Source organism: Mytilus edulis, chromosome 9 (assembly GCF_963676685.1).
Source record: "Mytilus edulis chromosome 9, xbMytEdul2.2, whole genome shotgun sequence".
NCBI classification, from domain to species: domain Eukaryota; kingdom Metazoa; phylum Mollusca; class Bivalvia; order Mytilida; family Mytilidae; genus Mytilus; species Mytilus edulis.
The window spans coordinates 51,732,946-51,746,654 of record NC_092352.1 but is presented as its reverse complement, the minus strand read 5'-3'; the positions used below and the strand labels follow the sequence as shown (position 1 = coordinate 51,746,654).

The following is a 13,709-nucleotide window of genomic DNA, read 5'->3' as shown; positions in this document are numbered from 1 at the left end:
ATGCATTGTTGTAAAATCCAAATAAAATTGTTCAAGTTTTATTTTGATACATATCACTAGTCCCAGCGTACATTGAAGTGCATTTATGTAAAAATAATGCAATGAACCGTAGACTCAATTACTATTGTTACATTCGTAATTAATCGGTTCCTAACCCAGCCCTGCATTCCGGCAATTAGTCTCCAATGTAACAATAATTATTTTATTATTGTTACATTTCCATGTAACCGTAGCCAGTGCCAATTATAAATGGAGGGGAAAAAAAGGGGGGGGGGGTCAATAAGGTGTTTGTTAACACGTTAACAACACCTCTATTTTGGCAAAAACAGGGAACAGCAAACATAAAATGGTGAGAACAGTTAACACCAACTCAAACTGAAAACAGTGAAGTAGAAACTTCAATGACACTTAAAAAACCATATAATTGAAAGATTAAACAATATTAACATATTTGATTACTCTATCCTAATTTGAGGATTTTTTTTAAGCAGCGGGCGTCTTGCAAAAAGCAGGAAATGCTCACCCTTTCCAAACGCCTCAGTGTGTTTCATTAAGTTTTTAATATGGAGAAAACGTTTTAGATAATCAGGCAAAATCATTTTGGTAAGAGGTCTGTGGGCCGCTTAAGATAGAGACAGTAGGTCTTTGCCCTGATTATCTGGTTCAGTGGCGGATCCACTAGGGGATACGGGGGTTGAAACACCCTTTTTTGGACAATCAAGGACATATAGGTGGACCTCCTTTTATCCTGGATCAGGAACCCCCTTTGAAAATGGCTGGTTCTGCCCCTGTGGTTACTCATTTTGAGATCAGACAAGCCTAAAAATGACTTCAAATTAAAATTGCTTGTTTTGAAACAATATTTTTACTGTAGCCATATTTAGAGTCAATGACATGAATATGTATTTTTGAACTTATTCCTGCCGTTCGGCTGTTAGAAATGCATTTTCAGTTTAAATGAAAGAATCCAAAGAATTTAGTGTGCCTTTTGTGTTTTCTTGATTGAATTATCATGATTATTACTTACATGTATACTATAATAGTTTCAAATGGAATTATTTGATAAGATTAAATTATGCTTTATTATTTCATTAGAATATACTCACCATTCTCGTCCAATGAAAAGTCAGTTCCCCCCTCTAATTTTCATAGTACATGGTTTTCCATTGTCTAACCTATAAGTAAATCGTTTTCAAATCCTACCCAACCACCTAAAATCCATAGATGACAATGCAAGGTGTTTCGAACACATATTTAGAACAATCGCAATAAACGAATTGACCATGACCATGTCCAAGCCTTTGCATGAAAGGAAAAATAAAATCAGCGATAAATTGACAGCCTTTCTCTGTCATACACCTCAAATTTGGTGTACAACAATGTTAGTACTTTTTTTTCAAAAACAAACATGTTTATTATCTAGCAAATAAAAATTAATTGCCCCATTTTTTTTTCCATTTCAAGTTAAAAAAGGTATGCACAAGTTTTATGTCTCAAAAGAGAAATGTAAAGTCGATTACAATACAGTTCTTCAGTTTCTCTCAGATTTATCGAAAATTTTATTATTTATGAAATAAGTTTTGTTTCATAGTTAAAATTGTGAGGTAACTAGATTGATTTATTGTTGGTGTTTTATTGCTACTTTTAACGCCACTTTTGAGCTATTTCGTTGCAGTCAGTTTTTATGGGTGGAGGAAGCCTGAGTGCCCGCAGAAAACTACAGACCTTCGATAGGAAAACTGACTGTCATTCCTAGTCAATTCAGATTTGAGTCGAGTGCACCTGCACGAGCGGGTTTCGAACTCACAACCTCAGTGTTGACTGGTTATATCAGTAATTACAGAAGTAGAACTACTTAGACCATTTGGCCACCAAGGCTCTCCTGAGGTTATTGGATTGTAGTATGCTATTTATTTGACTTCATTCTTATTTTGATAATGCAATCAATATGCTTTCCTTCTATTTTAGTCCCTCTGTTCTTACGAAACCCAACCAGTGCTAATCCATGTTACAGAAAAACTCATTTATAGCGTTAAGGTTCATCATAAGTTTTTACAAACGGACAAATATGGCTGTATTTACATGCCAAAAATTACTCTGAGTACAGACTTACCTGTGGAGTCGGAAAAGTTTTAATGCCCGGCATTCACTAGATATAATAAAGTTAAATGCATTTTGTGTTTCAGAAAGATAAAACCTCTTTTGGATTTTGATGGACATTTTTTTTGCTTCATGCAAAAGGTGGGAAAATTAACTAAGTTGTGGTACAACTATGAGATGCTCCCTCAGGTAAAACCGGATTGTATTGTTTTGATTGTCCTGAATTGACATGGACAACAGGTATCATCACAACTATAGCACCGTGTAGAACGCCACATGCGGGGTGTCGGCTATGTTTGGCATGGGGTGGCAATTTTGAAGCGACGAAAAAGTAACAAGGTAAGTTCAAGTATCAAAATTTCTTATTTTTAGAACTCTCAGTACCATATAATGTATTGCACGGAAGGAACCGCAACATAATCTATTTCCTGAAAACAGAAGCAGTCGTTTTCAGTGCTCAGTTTTCTCAAACACCTCGCCCTAGTTTTCCGTGTTGCAGATTTTGAGGCTTTATATGCAAATTTCGGTATAAAAAACTACTTTACACAGCTACCTTCCGTATCATTTATATAGAATTGTATTCCTCTCATTGACTTATACCAAATACCAGTTTCTTAGTTAAAATTAATTGGTTTTAAAACTGTTATTCATCAAAATATAAAGTGTCGCTCGGGGCGTCAGATTTTGCGTCGCAAGGGGTAGAGGCTTGTCATAAAAAAGAATACATTTTCTTATAAATCGATCTCTATCTGATACTTTTTAATTCAAACACACCTACACTGTTATGATGACAAATTACAAACTTAAGGTATGTAGTTCTAGCTGGGCGATTATGAACGAAATAACTGTCTTGAATCATATTTTCTTGTAAACCTGTTCCGTTGTATATTTGTGTACAAGTCGTTGTTTTCTCATTGACAATTGTAGTATCATCAGGATTACCTGAAGTTGTGTTGTCATTCGCTGAAAAAGATGCCGGTGAGTGTTTCATTGGAAATAGTGTTCTAATTCTTTTAGGAGTGATCGATTTTTGCAGCGTGCACGAATGCTTTTAAGATGAACCTGATGATGAACTATGATGCATTTGGCTGGTGGAGGCTGCGGGCATATCTTATATTGAGGACTACTGTGTGATTTTCCACCATGTTTTCATATGAAGACTAATTTACATGCAAATATGTATTTTTTATGGCAAGCCTCTACCCCTTGCGACGCAAAATCTGACACCCCGAGCGACACTTTATATTTTGATGAATAACAGTTTTAAAACCAATTAATTTTAACTAAGAAACTGATATTTGGTATAAGTCAATGAGGGGAATACAATTCTATATAAATGATACGGAGGATTGCTGTGTACAGTAGTTTTTGATACCGAAATTTGCATATAAAGCCTCAAAATCTGCAACACGGAAAACTAGGGCGAGGTGTTTTAGAAAACTGAACACTGAAAACGACTGTTTCTGCTTTCAGGAAATAGATTATGTTGCGGTACCTTCCGTGCAATACATTATATGGTACTGAGAGTTCTAAAAATAAGAAATTTTGATGCTTGAACTTACCTTGTTACTTTTTCGTCGCTTCAAAATTGCCACCCCATGTCAAACATAGCGGACACCCCGCATGTGGCGTTCTACACGGTGTATAGGTGAGTTAAAGAGTTTATCTGAGTCAGTGAGTGGACAGTATCAAAGTAATTCAGGTGTTTGTTTATTTTTACACCTTCTGCAGAAAGGAAAAAAAATGCCCATCAAAAACCAAGAAAGATACCCAAAATGCATATAACTTTTATATATCTAGTGGATGCTAGGCATAAAAAGTTTCCAAACAGCACAGGTAAGTCTGTACACAGAGTAGTTTTTGAGTTGAAAATACGGCCATATTTGTCCATTTGTTATGATGAACCTTAATCATACATAGAAATAAGAAGGTGTTGTATGAGTGCCAATGAGACAACTCTCCATCCAAGTCACAATGTGTAAAAAGTAAATAATTATAAGTTAGTGTACAGCCTTCAACAAGGAGCATTGGCTCACACAGAACACCAAAGCTACAAAGAACACCGAAATGACTAGCATGTAAAACAATCCATACCGGGAAACCAACTGTTATGTATGTGTCTGTCCCAAGTCAGGAGCCTGTAATTCAGTGGTAGTCGTTTGTTGCTGTGTTACATATTTGATTTTCGTTTATTTATTTTATATAAATAAGGCCGTTAGTTTTCTTGTTTGAATTGTTTTACATTGTCATATCGGGCCTTTTATAACTGACTATGCGGTATGGGATTTTCTCATTGTTGAAGGTCATACGGTGACATATAGTTGTTAATTTCTGTGTCATTTTGGTCTCTTGTGGAGAGTTGTCTCATTGGCAATCATACCACATCTTCTTTTTTTATATGGTCTACTGTTTTTCCAGAATACTTCAGTACAATTCGAGTTTACCTTAAAAAATAACACAGAATCAAATACTGAAAAAACAAAGTATTTAAAGAAAAGTCGTCTCGCCAATGAAAATTAAATTTTATAAAACAAGCCAACGCTTTCCCTGTACCGCAATATTTTGGAAACATCGTCGCCTGATGTAACCGCCCGTTACACTTATTTGTGTAACCTATACATATTTGAAAATCGTTTTCATGTATAAGGAACAATGCAACTTTTTTTATTATGTAATATCTAAATTTAAATGGTATTTTTTTTGGTGGTTCAGTGATCCTCTAGCGGAGACTTCCCTATAAATGCACTGAAGTATCAGACCATAACGAACCCAGTATCTGATTTCAGAAAACGACATTCTCTTTCCAGATCGTACCAGTTTTTGACTTATTTAAATAACAGTTTCACATTTATAAAATGTGTTGATTACGGAATTAAGTTTTAATGTACGAATTATCTTAATATGCAAAAATGAAATTAAATATTTCATTATTTTTTGGATTTCTTGGTCTTCAGGTAAGATTTGTATATCTTTTTTAAGGTTACATCCGTTTTCTGTTGACCACAAGCTTACGTTAAATATTCGAACACCATTCTTGCTAGGACCGTGAAACTACTAAGATTTAGAGATACACAAGAGAAATGGCAGTTAAAGCAAAAACTAGGCAAAACTATAAATTTTATTTCTACATACTATTTGATAGCAAACGAAAAAAAAATCATGTTTTGATTTGTTCTTATCACATTAAATAGTTATCTGACTAAAGAGACAAGGGACAGCATCTTTAGTCCAGACCTACATTTTTAAAGCTAATATGAGATACTTATCTCTCACCTTTTTATGCAATGGGTACCGATTCACGACAATGAGTAAACTGCATGATTATTAAACGACGCAATTAAAGTTGATAGTTGATAACGTTCTTCCTGGTTTGGTGATATGAGGATGTAATATAAGATAAACAAGAATGTGTTCATAGTACACGGATGCCCCACTCGCACTATCATTTGCTATGTTCAGTGGACCGTGAAATTGGGGTCAAATCTTTAATTTGGAATCAAAATTAGAAAGATCATATCATAGGGAACATGTGTACTAAGTTTCAAGTTGATGTAACTTTAACTTCATCAAAAACTACCTTGACCAAAAACTTTAACCTGAACTTTGCACTATCATTTTCTATGTTCAGTGGACCATGAAATTGGGGTAAAAACTATAATTTGGCATTAAAATTAGAAAGATCATATCATGGGGAACATGTGCATTAAGTTTCAAGTTAATTGGACTTCAGCTTCATCAAAAACTACCTCGACCAAAAACTTTAACCTGAAGCGAACGGACGCACAGACGGACGAACGGACGAACGGACGAACGGAAGGACGAACGGACGGACGAACGGACGGACGAACGGACGGACGAACGGAGGCACAGACCAGAAAACATAATGCCCCTCTACTATCGTAGGTGGGGCATAAAAAAAAGTATTTGCATACTAATGGTCTCCTATTACTAACAAAAATAACTAGAGGCTCTAAAGAGCCTGTGTCGCTCACCTTGGTCTATGTGAATATTAAAGGAAGCAGATGGATTCATGACAAAATTGTGTTTTGGTGATGGTGATGTGTTTGTACATCTTACTTTACTGAACATTCTTGCTGCTTAAAATAATCTTTATCTATAATGGACTTGGCCATTAGTTTCAGTGGAAAATGTTAGTAAAAATTTACAAATTTCATGAAAATTGTTAAAAATTGACTATAAAGAACAATAACTCCTAAGGGGGTCAATTGACCATTTCAGTCATGTTGACTTATTTGTAAATCTTACTTTGCTGAACATTATTGTTGTTGACAGTTTATCTCTATCAATAATAATATTCAAGATAATGACCAAAAACAGCAAAATTTCCTTAAAACTAACAATTCAGGGTCAGCAACCCAACAACGGGTTGTCCGATTCATCTAAAAATTTCAGAACAGATAAATGTTGACCTGATAAACAATTTTACCCCATGTCAGATTTGCTCTAAATGCTTTGGGTTTTGAGTTATAAGCCAAAAACTGCATTTTACCCCATGTTCTATTTTTAGCCATGGCGGCCATCTTGGTTGGATGGCAGGGTCACCGGACACATTTTTCAAACTACTAACCAAAAAGATGATTGTGGCCAAGTTTGGATTAATTTGGCCAAGTAGTTTCAGAGGAGAAGATTTTTGTAAAAGATTACTAAAATTTACGAAAAATGGTTAAAAATTGACTATAAAGGGCAATAACTCCTAAAGGGGTCAACTGACCATTTCATACATGTTGACTTATTTGTAAATCTTACTTTGCTGAACATTATTGCTGTTTATAGTTTATCTCTATCTATAATAATATTCAAGATAATAACCAAAAAGAGCAAAATTTCCTTAAAATTACTAATTCAGGGCCAGCAACCCAACAACCGGTTATCCGATTCATCTGAAAATTTCAGGGCAGATAGATCTTGAACTGATAAACAATTTTACCCCTGTCAGATTTGCTCTAAATGCTTTGGGTTTTGAGTTATAAGCTAAAAACTGCATTTTACCCCATGTTCTATTTTTAGCCATGGCCGCCATCTTGGTTTGAAGGCCGGGTCACCGGACACATTTTTCAAACTACTAACCCAAAAGATGATTGTGGCCAAGTTTGGATTAATTTGGCCAAGTAGTTTCAGAGGAGAAGATTTTTGTAAAATATTACTAAGATTTACGAAAAATGGTTAAAAATTGACTATAAAGGGCAATAACTCCTAAAGGGGTCAACTGACCATTTCAGTCATGGTGACTTATTTGTAAATCTTACTTTGCTGAACATTATTGCTGTTTACTGTTTATCTCTATCTATAATAATATTCAGGATAATAACCAAAAACAGCAAAATTTCCTTAAAATTACTAATTCAGGGGCAGCAACCCAACAACGGGTTATCCGATTCATCTGAAAATTTCAGGGCAGATAGATCTTCACCTGTTTAACAATTCTACCCATATCAGATTTGCTCTAAATGCTTTGGTTTTTGAGTTATAAGCCAAAAACTGCATTTTACCCCTTTGTTCTATTTTTAGCCATGGCGGCCATCTTGGATGGTTGGCCGGGTCACCGGACACATTTTTTAAACTAGATACCCCAATGATGATTGTGGCCAAGTTTGGTTTAATTTGGCCCAGTAGTTTCAGAGGAGAAGATTTTTGTAAAAGTTAACGACGACGACGGACGACGGACGACGACGGACGACGGACGACGACGGACGCCGGACGCCAAGTGATGAGAAAAGCTCACTTGGCCTTTTAGGCCAGGTGAGCTAAAAATGCCTCTCATGATTGAATTTCCTAACCTGATTGATAGATTGTTGGTTGCTTAATGTCCAGTGGCAAATATTTCATGCATATTCAGGACGAGAACAAGTTAACAATAAATACAATTGGTAGGTCTTGTCACAAGAGAGGCCATCTGGGATGATCGTCGGCGGAATTTGGACTGCCACTGGAAACGAGGGTATATTGGATAGGGACAGAAATTTTGCCTTGCAACAGGCCACCTACGGACCCCCCCAAAGAGTTGTTGCAAGGGTTCTTAACTTGCAAAGAGCGTGGCACTCTCTTTACACGAGGCATCGGATTTAACGTCCCCAATCTGACCGGACGTGACTGCGAACTTGATACATCCCGCACAGCCTATCGGACGCCCCACTTCGACTAGCGTTTTACTTCCGGTCGGAAGAAGACCAAGTGACCTTATTGCTATTCCCCAGTCACCCTTGGGGGGTCATAACTTGATAATTTTCAAAACAAAATATATTTATTCATATAATTTTATTATTTATATTCGGTTGTAAATTTGGTAAAGCAGTACAACAAAGTCATGTACATTGCAAAATGTTTTATTCTTTGTTTAAAAATATTTATTTATAGTGGATTGGGAAACAAGTTTTGCAACTTATATTAATCCCTTTCCACTTTGCTGGTGCGAGTGCTGCCTTGTTGCGGCATTAGCCTGTTCTTTTTCGAAATCTACAAGGGTGTCTTTAACGTGCAAGAGATATGGCTCTCTCTTAACACGGGTCAGCCATTTATCGTCCCCTTCCGACCGACTATCATCGTTTCCTCAAGACCATACTCGCAAATGGTGTCAAGGGAGAGCCGAAAATTCAGTCCCTGAAATTTTCATCCCAGACGGGAATTGAACCAGGAACCTTTGTGATAGTAGTCCGATGCACTAACCACTACACCACGGCTCTCTTTTATTCTTTAACACCATGTTAATTTATTTTTTTAACAATAATAATATACGATGTATTTTACGATGCTGATTTCCGTAGCCCTGATACTATAATTAAGAGTCAAAATCAGAAATTTCGTAAAAATCTACTGTAAATATAGTAAATGTATTACTGATAGTTTCTTAGAAACAGGCGTTAGTTGTCACGTTTGAAATATTTCACATTTTTCAAGGTCGAGACCTTTTCTGGGTGACTATTTGGTATGGGGTTTTCTCATAGACGAAGGTCGTATGGTGCCTTATAATTGTTTACATCCGCTTAATATGAACATTGCTGGATAGTTGTTTGTCTGATTGGCATTCATACCACACACCCTTATTTTTATATATCTATTTTTTTCAGATTTACCCGCAGGTTAGCTCCAGAGAAAACGAAGGGAGTCTTGGGAACATCGAATTCAGCTGCCCCACAGGTACAACCATACTTGAACGATAAGACGGATATAAAATTACTTGGTCAAATCAACTTAAACTATAGTGACATTCTATTTTTATATTTCGTAACTAGAAATTTAGATTATCAGGCAGATCAGATCAGTTCAGACCGCGGTCGAGAACGTTTTTCTTTTCTTCATATACTGTATTTTTGTTATCCATTTGTTTTGATGTATTTAAAGTTCAAATTTGCCATTCGATTGTGGACTTTCCGTTTTGAATTTTCCTCGGAGTTAAGTGTTTTTATTATTTTACTCTTTATTGTTATCATGTACACATTTTGCTCGTTTTAGCAAAAGAATATGTTCATCATTCGTCATAAACTGTACTTTTCAAGATTCAATACTCCTAATCGGTTGCCCAATTTTCTTATTAATCAGATGTAAGAAGATGTGGTATGAGTGCCAATGAGACAACTATCCATCCAAGTGATAAACACATGAAAGCTCTCGCACAGGCAAACAACCCATAATTGAAAAATATATGGGCATACACCAAAAGCACAGGTATTAAGTCTGTTCTCTGTTCTCTGTTTTCTAATATCCAGGTCAATATTTTAATGGAGGATACTGTTTCTCTGTTGTGGACGTACCAATGATTTGGAGTGATGCCGACAGGACGTGCAAACGGTAAGTTGATATCCAAAACAGCAACCCTATTTCTTGAATATTCTTGAATAATTTTATTTTGTATGTTACAGTAACGCGTCTTCTGATTGGCTGACAGTGTTTTGTCTATCAGATCATAAACGTAATCTTATCATGTGACATCAACAACATTTTTTTCATGATTTACCGCTGCTTAAAATTAAAGTATAAGGAATGACTGTAATATTTGTTCTGTCTAATCGAAATAACATAAAAAATGTGGTGCACACTTTAAAATAACAAGCACCTCGAGTTATTCAGTGTACACCACATTTTTGATGTTATTTCTTCATAGACAGAAAAAATATTACTGTCATTCCCTAAATATATATAATAGACTGCTGTGTCTTTTTGAAGTACTTATTGCTCTCTTTTTGTATGATGCTTTATATATTACGTTCCAAGACAAGTCTCACAGTTTACAGTTTGACAAATTTAATCCAAATAAATTCTTTTTTGCTCCTGAACTCACTGTTCTGTTAATTTTAAAGTACATCTGTTGAGTTTAAAAACAAACGAAACTGCGTATATTTAGCGAAAAACACACACACAAAATGACCACTTACAATGTTTCATATAGATATATATTGAAACCAAAATATTTTCTTCTTGTATTCGAATAAAAGCATGCTTAGAAGCAAAAATCCTAATAACACACGAATAGAAACAAAAGCAGTAATCAAAAGTTTTCGCAAAAATGCTCGCATAGAAACAAATTATTTTCAATGCATTCCCAAAAACACTTTTATTATTTACGATGACCATTTCATATAATTAAAAACCAACATATTGTGCCCCTATTGCTTCAAATATTTACATATAAGAATGCTAAGTAACACAATGAATACCATGGTACGCTATATTCATTGCTGTATTTACAGACAAGGCCAGCATTTGTTTTGGGTGCTAGATGTGGATGAATTAAAAGCAGTTGACCATCTAGCAAAGTCAACGTGGGAATATTATTGGTCAGGTTAGTCAATTATGCCAGAAAAAGGGAGTCTAATTAATGTGATAGAATATTGTTCTTTAGGTTACAGTTCGATACCCTATGCATTTTGTTTCAAACAAAAATCGATGATAACAAAGTTGTTAACTTTCACATAAGTGTGAAGATGCACTATATGACAAATAACCGGACTTTCAAAATATAATATTTACGGTTTTATCAATGATCATTACACAAAATTAAAATGATCAATTAATAAAGAATAGCATTGATAACATATTTATTAATTATCTGAATAGTTCGAAATCCTAATGATTTTCTACTACAGTAAAAATAAATATTAACATAGCTGTATTTGGTTTAATCGTTCGTGATTTGAGGAACCTAGTACTCTTCAACTTCGTACTATCTTTTTGATTCGACCGTCACTGTTGAGTCGTTTGAAAACGTAACGCGCGTCTGGTATTTTTGAATTTTTTTTGTAAAGGATTGAAGGATTAATAAAAGAAGCTGATTGATACTATGAGCTGGTTCTCTGCTGACTACTAAACTTTGATCATAGTTTATTTAAGCGTAATCATGACAATACAAACAGATTCCAGTTAATAGCTATTTTAAGACGTATGAAGAGGATTCTCATTCTCACTTTGAAAGCTTGAATTAACATTATATGCGCTGTCACATTTTTTAAATAATGCACATTCAGTTGACAATAAACATATTACAAGTATAATTGGTGATCATTTTGTGACAGCACCCTTGCTCTAGATATGATAAAATGGTTTATAATTCGGGGTACAAGATTCGGACTGACTCAATTTTTAAACTTGTATATGTATCTGAATTTGGAGAAATTCATCATTGGTACAGCCCAAATTGTATAATAAAATAAATCAAGAAAACAATTAGAGAGTGTACTTTCTAAAAATGAACTGTGAACTCTCTCTATTTGTGTGGATAACGTAAACACTATCTTCATGTAGGTTTAAGTCGGTGGGAAAGCTGGTTGACGGCTAATGAGGCTTTATGGAGTAACATAAATAAAACTTTGCAGTTAGAGGAATTTGTATGGGAAGATAACCAGCCAGACACAGGGTACGGGGGTTGTGTTCACATTAAAAAAGATGGATATGGGACATTTGATAATTGTTTGAGAAAATTACCATTTCTTTGTAAAGCTGAGGCAGTTTTGAAAGGTTTGTCTTTTTCTATAAATGTAATTTAATATTTGCTTATGATTATTTAACGAATCATGACATGTCTGAGTAAATACACAAATGTACGTACTATCGATTAAATTGTTTATATTGGATAATGCACTTAGTTGAACATTTTTTTAAAAATGTTGACATGAAAAGACATATCATTTACACTCGCACAGAAAATATTTTATCTCGACAAGGATCAGACCGACGTGCTGAACATATTAGTTGTGGAATATCATTTATTATATTGTTATTTCGAAATTGTAATATGCTAAATGAGATGCAAAAGATATCAAAGCGATATTCAAACTTATATTGAAAGCAAACTTACAACACAATAGCAAAAAAAAATGACAACAAGACAAACAACAGAATACAAAACACAACATTGAAAAATAAAGACTGCAATAAAAACCCTTCCAAAACCGGAAGTGATGTCATGTGCTCTAAAAGTATAAGCAGATCCGGCTCCACATGTGGTTCTCGTCGTGTGTTTATGTAAATACAAACCCTTAGGTCAATGTGAACATTAGGAACAGAGGTGACTCAAAAGAACTTAAAATGTTTATGTTCATGAATTTTTTTTTCAACAAAGAAAGATATTTTTAAGATGTCAATGAAACAATTTTGTTTTTTGCTGTGCATGTACTGATTTTGTGTCATGAACGAATACCCCACATCCTTTATCCTTATTTGGATTAATTATGTATCTATATGTATATGTCAGATAACATAATTAAACAGGTATTCTCTTTACATGCACAGTGATTGTTTAGAAGTATCTCTTAATAGCTATGGTTACAGGTGCGATCAGACAATTTTGAGTATGTCAACTTTTCTATTGTTTTTTAGTCATTGATTTTGAAACAGCCATTTTTTCAATTTATAGGTTATTTTCGATGCAGAAGTGGAGAAGGAATCAAGTCCAAATTTGTCTGTGATGGCCACAATGACTGCCAGGATATGTCAGATGAAGCTAATTGTGGTTTGTATTTATCGTTTTTTCCACAGATACACGAAACCTGCATGGCAGACATGCATTTTCGAATCATCACATACACCAAATATTGCGGCCCTATTGTTCAAAGCATTTGAGAAACAGATCACAACACATCCAAAAAGTAAAATACTAGAAACAAAAATACAGAACTTCAAAGAAAATTCCAAAATAGCAAAATAAAAATTTCAAACATATCTAATGAATGAAGATCATCTGTTATATTCCTAACTTTTGTAAAGTCATTTCCTTTTGCAGAGAAATGGGGATTAAACTTGGTTTTATAGCTAGCGAAACCAGTAACTTGTATGAAAGTCGCATAAATTCTATTAAAAACTAAACAATAATCAAGAACCCTGAAACCAAGGTCAAAACCAAATTAACACTACCAGACAGACAAATACACATACCAGTCATTCTATACTCCGAACATTGTTGACCTTTCGCTTATGGTATCTGATAAACTGACAAAACCATAAAAACTTGTCGTTAACGGATGTTTCAAGAAAATGAAGTCAAGGTCATTTGAAACGTTTAAAATATATACATGTACTCATTACAATCGTTTCCTACACCAGCTATTGTTTCACTTTTGCTTAAAATTTTTGAGAAACAGACCAAACCACAAAAGACT

General features: G+C 34.7%; 1 protein-coding gene across 1 annotated transcript in view; it reads left to right on the top strand.

Moving 5' to 3' along the window:
• The first annotated feature begins 4,865 nt into the window (after positions 1 to 4,865).
• The window catches only part of LOC139490037 (uncharacterized), a 100,478-nt gene continuing 91,634 nt past the window's right edge, over positions 4,866 to 13,709 (top strand). The window contains exons 1-6 of the mRNA XM_071276889.1: positions 4,866 to 5,054; positions 9,186 to 9,255; positions 9,825 to 9,906; positions 10,806 to 10,897; positions 11,857 to 12,069; positions 12,968 to 13,063. Coding sequence (XP_071132990.1) covers positions 5,010 to 5,054; positions 9,186 to 9,255; positions 9,825 to 9,906; positions 10,806 to 10,897; positions 11,857 to 12,069; positions 12,968 to 13,063 — 598 coding nt within the window. The 5' untranslated portion in view covers positions 4,866 to 5,009. The remainder of the gene's footprint in view (positions 5,055 to 9,185; positions 9,256 to 9,824; positions 9,907 to 10,805; positions 10,898 to 11,856; positions 12,070 to 12,967; positions 13,064 to 13,709) is intronic.